The sequence below is a fragment of the Melitaea cinxia genome, chromosome 2, assembly GCF_905220565.1.
Source record: "Melitaea cinxia chromosome 2, ilMelCinx1.1, whole genome shotgun sequence".
Classification (NCBI taxonomy): Eukaryota; Metazoa; Arthropoda; class Insecta; order Lepidoptera; family Nymphalidae; genus Melitaea; species Melitaea cinxia.
Window position 1 is genome coordinate 9394200 of NC_059395.1, and position 8889 is coordinate 9403088.

The following is an 8889-nucleotide window of genomic DNA, read 5'->3' on the forward strand; positions in this document are numbered from 1 at the left end:
TCCAATGTAAAATTAGATGAGATTTGACTCGACCGCCTCCCCCCCTTAAATATCTCACGTATTTTATGAACGCCAACTTATGCGATCGGATAAAAATAAATAAAAGTAGGTACGAATCCAATGTAGGTACTTAAGCATCAAGCTTAAGCCCTGCAGTATTGGCCTACGAAAAAGTTACGCTAGTGGTCGCACGGATTATTGAACATATTATTTTTAATAATAACAAAATACTCCTATTTAATAAATCGTTATTCCATAAATAATGTTATGTCTGCCAGTATTCCAAGCCCTGATTTCAATTACCTACGTATTGAAATCAGGGCGTAAGACGTATTATTTAGGTTTTTAAAAAACAGGACAACAACGAAAAAAGTCAATGTCATTGTCATTGCTTCCTATGCTCCATGATTGCTTCAATGCATAATACAAAGTATTACTATATATACTCTGTGGCTTAATAATAATATGGAAGTTGGAACGGATTTCGTTGAATTCGAATTTATCTATACTTTTATACTTTGTTAAAATAGTTTTTTCAAATAATATATCTATGAGTTAATTAGACTGTGTAAATAATAATGGGCATAAAAGGCTTATGGACAGTGTTAACGCCTTTTAGTGAAAAAAAGTCTTTACACGAAGTAAATATTATATATTATCCTTTTTTGTATTTTTGTTTATATTTATTAATATGTACCTATGTATTTTTGTTCTCTAGGTTCGCGGTGAAACTGTAGCTGTAGATTTATCGGGATGGGTGTGTGATAGTCAAAATGTTACAGATTATTACATACAACCAAAATTGTACTTACGGTACCTAATTTTTTAAATAAATATTTTGTTTGTTTTACAAAAAATTAACTCCATATACTTACCTAAAAACTTTTTTTCAGTAATCTCTTTTTTAGAACTATTTATTTGCTACTTGCTGACATAAGTCCGATTTTCGTGCTCGAAGGAGATGCCCCTGAGCTTAAACAAGATGTGATAGCCGCTAGAAATGCTCTACAGTTTCGAGGAACAGCACCAAAGTCTGATAATGCAACATCAAAACCTAATATATCGAGGAAACGATTTAAAGGTGTACTTAATGAGGTAAAAAAAAATTAAGAAATAAATGAATTACACATATTATTGAGACATTTTACATAATTGGTCTCAATTATGTAAAATACATACAATACTCAATTATGTATAACCTGGGGTAAAGAGTATGTAGGTAGTGTAGGCATTTTAAAAATATATATTGTGTAAAATTTGAATAAAATATTATTATGTTATAATATTATTTGTTACACATCATAATTTTTTTTAATAATATTTTAGTGTGAGAAACTTTTGAAAAGCATGGGTGTAAGATGTGTCAGAGGGCGAGGGGAGGCAGAAGCAACTTGTGCAAGACTAAATGCTAAAGGTGTTTGTATTTTACTTATGTAAGGTAAAATATGTGTGTAAGGTATGCTAAGAATTCATTTTGAATCAAAAATTTGTATCAACTTGTAAAATTCAGGTAAATTATGTGAATAAGCGAATGATAACAAAAATAATTAAGTCTAAAGGTCTTCAATTATTTTATAATCTTAATATTTTGTTTCAAGAATATTGTGCTAGGATCATTATTCTAGAGTTTATATAAAGACAAGTTACAGGTGTAAAGTAAATTAACTGTACAAATATCATTTATTACATAATTTTAGGCCTTAATAATTGTGAAAAAAAAGTAGAACAAAAGATTTTTTCCTAAAACCTACTTTTAAAATTACATACAAAAGAAGACTACAAAAAAAGATAATCCAATTAAACCTATCCCAACTAAGTTCACAAACAAGATTTTTTTTGATGCCAATTTTGCTCTCCTGTAAAATTATGATTTTTGAATTGTTTCATTTGTTACAGGAGGCACAGATTTGTATTCGCGACCTTTGAATCCAAAAGTTCTAGTTTAATAGTTGATGTAAACAGGCACTGAAGGCTTGTTTAAATCCTGTTGATTAATTCTATGAGAAAGTCATATTAGCGATTTTATCAGCAATTGATGAAACATGTCCTAAGTAATAAAAAAGTGTGTGTGTCAGCTCCGACGGACGACTGGAGTTTACTTTTTTCGATCGACTGTCTAAATAGGCACAGAAAAGGCTTACTAGTCTAAGAAAAAGATCAATACCATATCAAATGATAAATAAACGAATCAAATAATGCTATCTATACACTTTATTCAAAAACGTCGTCGTCTATCAGAACCCTTTTTGGTTTTTTTTATTTTTTTTATTATATCTATACCTCCGATATAGTGGTCAGAGCACGTTGTTTGCTGTTTACTCTTTCATACCAGTTCTCGCTTTCATGCCTCTCGTACTTTCATGCCACATACTTATTCTTTCTGTCATTCATCTCTTTCTCACTCGGGGTGGGTTCCCCACTACTATTAGGCCTACGTTTTACTTGGCTACTTTACTTATTCATTTCTAAATACAAGGTGAATAATTAGACACAATTTAGTTTGGTATATTTTTGGTTTAACAGGGCTGTTCTTTTTGGTTGTGGTTTAATACATTATAATTTTTGTCTTGGTGATGTTATCATCACCATTACAAACTATTTTAATTTTGACAAATTTTTTAATACTACAATTTTGTTCTCTCTTATATACTATATACATATATATAGTCTTACTTTTATGCTTAAATTATCCTAACAAGTTTTGATTTGCTTAATTTATACATGTATTTCTAACAAATTTCTTAATCAATTTTAATCTTATGTTGTTTTACAATACTTTATACTAAGTACTGCGAGTAAATTATAAATGTTGTAGACTTTACAAATTTTTTTTTGTATGCTTATATGTATGTTACTTATTTACTACAATTTGTTTGTTATTCTAAATCTCAAACTTAGATTTTGTTAATACTGGTTATACTACTTACACTTTATTCTGTGCTTAGAATAGTTTACAAATCAATAGCTTATTCAATCCCAATTTAAACTTTATAAAATACTAATGCTAATTTACAAATTCGGTGACTTACACTAATCCTAATTAACTACTTAATCTATGCTATTTATCTATATACTTATTATATAATAATAGCATAATTGTCTGCCTCATTAATGGAGAGCGATTCATTCACTTGCCGCCGTGTTACACTGAGATTAGGACTCGCCACCAAGTTCGCAGACCCTTTGTGGTTTAAATTTGCCCTGTCCAACCAGATGCAGAAGTCCTGTGCGGTAGTCGGTGGCCGCGTGCTCCCCTCTTACTCTGCGCGGGTCTTGTTCCGCAACAAACATATAAGTTTCTTCCGAAGCCAGAACCCACACAGACCGTCCCGCTCGTATCTCGCCAGGGGACTTGGGACTTCTTGTTCGCGTGTCACCGCGCCGACCATCGCACCCTCCAGAATATGCGACCGTCGATCGCGCCAGGTCGTCCCACCTCTTCCTGACCGGGCAGTCGTTGCTGAACGCGTTGTGATCTACGCTGTCTAGCTTCGCCCTTCTACAGTTCCTGCACGAGGGTGGGACGGCCGCCGCCCAGTCCACGCAGTCAGTCTTGAGGTGCGGGCCGCCACAGTGACTGCACACGTCGGCTAACTCTGCACAGAACCTCTTGCTGTGGCCATAACCTAGGCATCTCACGCACTGGACCAGCGGTGACTGGTCCTCAGCCCTGACCTTTTGGAGATCAATATGCACATATCCTTTTTGGATGATCCTATTCCAAAGGGTGGGCGAGGTTTCCAGCACCACGTGGCCCGCATGCGGATTCCTGGCCTTTTTCCGGAATCGAACCCAAACCCTGGTCAAGGTCGTCGAACAGCTCCCCGTTCTGGTTCTTTAGGGCCTTAAACACATCATGAGGCCCTTGCCTTTCTCTTCCACTCTCGCTTTCACTTTGCTCCGCTTTTCTTTTGTGCTGAAAGCCATAACGACTTTCTTATCTTTTGAGTTGCGCACCCTGTCAACCTTGGTCCAGCCGTCATTCGCTTGGACCGCTTCCCTAAGCTGGGGAAGCACGTCGTCCCCTGTCATTCTCTTGGCTGTGGACGAGACAACCAACGAATACAGAGCGGGCTGTCCCCTTCGCGGAGATCCGGCCGCAGCTACACTCGCATATGACCTCCAATCCGACCGCAGGCCAAACAAAAAAATATTTACGGGATGGCTCGTAAACAGTCGGTCCCCGATCAAGGAGGCAGGCAATTATGCCTCCGTTCCTAGATAACTTAATCCTAACTTAAACTATAAAAATGTAGAGAAAACTCGACTTTTTCAAGTCAGACTCTACGTAGAGTCCCTGTTATAGTCAGATGTAGAGCCCTTCCCGGGGGCTTGTCAATGGAAAAAACCCCGTCGCGCTACGACCAGCGGTTCACGAGATATTCAACCTTCTGTTTTCGCTCTGGATCGGTCGAAATACCGCTTTTTGGTTTCGATGGCGTTACGAGAAACGTCATTACGTTTCTCAGGTCATTCGTTCAGTAGATTTTACTCATATTTATTTTTCATACCGGGGATTTTATATGAAAATCGATTCTTGAGGAGTCGGTTCCAATAAACTCTAAAACTTTACAAGAATCGTAATTCGCTTTAGTTTAAACGAGATTTATAAATTCTTGCAACGTTAAGCTCATACAAATTATATTATATAATGGATTCTCATGTAGTTATTGTATTGTGCTTGATAGCTCGTAGACGCAGTGGTGTCTCAAGATTCAGACTGTTTCGCGTACGGCGCTAAACGAGTGTATCGTAACTTCAGCGTGTCGAGCTCGGCGGGAGGAGGCGCGATGCAGGGTTCCGTTGATTGCTATGACGCTGAGAAAATGTTCAACAGTAATGGTAATGTATTTATGAATTGACTTAAATTTCTTTTAAAATTTTTGTAATGGTGTTTTGCTTACAAACAAAAATAAAATTAAACGACATCTTACCAGTAATACAATACGAAACGAAATAATTGTGTTTGCTCGCAAACGAAAAAAAAAACCGACTTCAATTACATCGAAGAGTAATACAACGTAGATCGACGAAAAAATAGTTAAGTAACTACGCGTTATCAGAGACTACTCAAAAAGTAGTTATCAGATCTCGATAAAATTTATATGTGACCACATGATAAACATCAGCTTTTGATTAAATTAAAAATTATCAAAATCGATACACCCAGTAAAAAGTTTTTGCGGATTTTCGAGAGTTTCCCTCGATTTCTCTGGGATCCCATTATCAGATCCTGGTTTCCTTATCATGGTACCAAACTAGGGATATCCCCTTTCCAACAAAAAAAGAATTATTAAAATCGGTACATCCAGTAGAAAGTTATGCGGTATAATACAACGTAGGTCGACGAAAAAAGCGTCAAGTAAAAACGCATTATTAGATATAACTCGAAAAGTAGTTGTTAGATCTCAAATAAATTTAAATGGGATCAATTGGCACACACTACCTTTCGATTAAAAAAAAATTGTCGAAATCGGTCCACACGGTCAAAAGTTCTGATGTAACATACATAAAAAAAAAAAAAAAATACAGTCGAACTGAGAACCTCCTCCTTTTTTGGAAGTCTGTTAAAAATAGTCAAGTAAATACGCATTATTAGAGATAACTCAAAAAGTACTAGTTAGATTTCGATTACATTTAAATGGGATAGCAAGCACTACCTACCAATTAGAAAAAGAATAATCGAAATTGGCCGACTTAGTAAACAGTACTGAGGTAAAATATATTTAAAAAAAATGCTATCGAATTGAAAATCTGCTCTTTTTTTGGAAATCCGTTAAAAATTTTACAAATTTTTAAAGACCCGTTTTATGTTAACAGTGTGTTTAGTACTGCTTGATATTATAATTTATTATAAAGAAATGTTTCCTCAATTCGTTTAGTCTCTTTTTCGAGTCCTTCCTAAATGAGATTTACAGCATAAATTTTTAAATTATTTGATAGAATAGTATTCTGTGATTTTTACAGAAACTAGTGATATAAATCTGTTGACTTGTTTAGGTTTGGCAAATGTTACTCGGCATGATATATGAAAATATTTTAAAGCTGAAATATAATTTAGACAAAAGTTAATATTATGTTAAGGTTTTGGGCGTAATAAAATGGTAGCCCTGGCTCTGCTCTGCGGCTGTGATTATGGCGTTGGCGCGTGTGGATCTTCAATTACTACCGCTGTTAATTTCCTTCACACTGTACCTGAAGATCAAGTAATACACAGGTAATGTAATATAAGAGTCTACTTCTTAATTTTATTATTAACATTCTGTTTGGGCCATGGGTGTGGTGTCCACCATGTAGTCGACACATAATTATTCCGTTGGTGCCGCGGGGGACACCACATGAACACAACCCAGAGTCAACTTAAAAAATATGACTCCGAAAAATATGACATAATATATTACGCTTCAGCCTGTAATATCCCACTACTGGGCATAGGCCTTTTTCCCCATGTAGGAGAAGGATCAGAGCTTAATCCGCCACGCTGCTCCAATGCGGGTTGGCGGATATATTCCCTACTATGAGTAACGATCGCTATCAGGTGTACATGATAACAACCGAGACCGACGGCTTAACGTGCTCTACGAGGCACGGTGGGGAGACCCACAAGGACTGCACAAACATCCAGATCACGGCAAACACCAGTATGGCCAATACAAATGTTTGTCATGTGCGGGAATCGAACCCGCATCCGCCAGCGCAACAGGTACAATCCATGGCTGTGACCGTTGCGCCAACGCGGCGTCCTGACATATATATGACATAATATAGTGTAAGGAAAAATAAAGTAAGATCTTTAAGAATGAGTATGGTAGTGCAATAAAAACTTATCATAATTTTTTTGTAAATAAGGACTTTTGAACTGGACCCATGGACTAAACAAGTATGGCCCAACTGGTTTCCCTCATGATGTTCAACGTGTTAAGTAAACACTATTTTACATTAATACAAAATATATAAATCTTTTTAAATTGAGTTATGAAAACATGTATTTTTCATTCCTTGGCTATTAAGCGATTTGTTAGCAATATACAATTTTAATTTTTTTAAATAATGTAATAATATAAATCAACAACAATAATATTAAATTATAACCTCAAATTAAAATAACATATTGATTAATATTCTATTTATTTTTCTGATTAAAAAGAAAAGCGAAAATAGTGTTTTCAATTTTACTATCCTTTTTACTTAAGGGTGAAACAGAGATGCAAATATTGTGTGAGTGAGATAACATAATATTGACTGCAGCAGGGCTATTCTGTAAATAACAATTTCGATATCGAGCTTCACCTGAGTGACAGCGCTCACTTCGAAAGCGAACCCACTTCACCTTGGTTTGGAATTCTGTAAACATTCCGTACGCACAAGCGATGTGAAGTGAGTGTCGAATCGAAGAGCGGCAATTTAGAGCTGTGTTTATTTTATCGATATTCTTTTCTTATGACTTTATTTTAGAATATGTGCATGAAGTCAAGTGTCGAATCAAGTCTCGAATTGTGATGTATGAAGCGGTAAATCCCCTTACAGAATACCGAATTCATACTATTAAATGTCATCGTTCTCACGCAACAGGGTTCGACTCGTCGCCGCACTCACAAGTGTGGCGCTACGAGACTGTCGAGTTTTAATGAATACGAATTTGATATCTCAACGCGGATTCCGCTGTCGAGACACGAAAATGTTCTTACAGAATAGCACTACAGTATACAAATCTGTTTTTAATGGCACGATTTATACATTAGCCATTAAATTTTTTACTACCCCTGCCAGTGGCTTCCTTTGCAAGTAATTTGGAAAGCGACCATAATTCCGAATTTGTTAACAATTTTATGGGTTTTAATTTTTTTTTCCGAAAATGTGTTTCTTGTAGAATATAAATATGTGTAACATACGACTGTTGGGATGAGCCCTCTTTCTGCATGTAGGAGAAGGGTCGAAGCTATGCAAATATGTAACACATGTGTATATAATACACACATACATTGTCTAGTTGATATTATAAAACTTTAGTTTAATGTTTATAGTACATAACATTATTTGTGTAGGTGAAAATAACGTAGTAACATAGTACTTACATGAGATCACTTTATTATTTCTAGCTTATCAAATACAGATTGTACAAAAAAACACATTATATCTTCTGGTAAATAGTTTGCGATGACTGTTTCGTATTATTATGTAGTTTTTAAACATTTTGAATATCATATCAAAAATTGACCGCTCCAGCGGGGTTCGAACCCGCGTCTCCGACGTACCGTGTCGGCGCTCTAGCCAATTAAGCTATGGAACGATGCACCCGCTCGAGCGAAATTTTCGATATGATAATTTTTTTAATTTCGGTTTAAGCGAACCGTGGCGCCGTCTATAGTGAGCTCTTTACAGAAACCCGTAACTATTCAAAGTTTCATATTACAATGAAAATCTTTGACAGGAGACGACACCGTGCTATTTTTAATATCTAAGATTTTATTTTTGTGTTACCCACATTAGGAATTCTAAACATTTTGAATATCATATCAAAAATTGACCGCTCCAGCGGGGTTCGAACCCGCGTCTCCGACGTACCGTGTCGGCGCTCTAGCCAATTAAGCTATGGAACGATGCACCCGCTCGAGCGAAATTTTCGATATGATAATTTTTTTAATTTCGGTTTAAGCGAACCGTGGCGCCGTCTATAGTGAGCTCTTTACAGAAACCCGTAACTATTCAAAGTTTCATATTACAATGAAAATCTTTGACAGGAGACGACACCGTGCTATTTTTAATATCTAAGATTTTATTTTTGTGTTACCCACATTAGGAATTCTAAACATTTTGAATATCATATCAAAAATTGACCGCTCCAGCGGGGTTCGAACCCGCGTCTCCGACGTACCGTGTCGGCGCTCT

General features: G+C 36.0%; 1 protein-coding gene across 1 annotated transcript in view; it reads left to right on the forward strand.

The window, feature by feature from the left end:
• The first annotated feature begins 457 nt into the window (after positions 1 to 457).
• The window catches only part of LOC123659377 (flap endonuclease GEN), a 14388-nt gene continuing 5956 nt past the window's right edge, over positions 458 to 8889 (forward strand). Inside the window, exons 1-6 of the mRNA XM_045594595.1 lie at positions 458 to 641; positions 719 to 813; positions 894 to 1095; positions 1327 to 1416; positions 4689 to 4842; positions 6085 to 6217. Of these exons, the coding sequence (XP_045450551.1) occupies positions 579 to 641; positions 719 to 813; positions 894 to 1095; positions 1327 to 1416; positions 4689 to 4842; positions 6085 to 6217 (737 nt within the window). The 5' untranslated portion in view covers positions 458 to 578. The remainder of the gene's footprint in view (positions 642 to 718; positions 814 to 893; positions 1096 to 1326; positions 1417 to 4688; positions 4843 to 6084; positions 6218 to 8889) is intronic.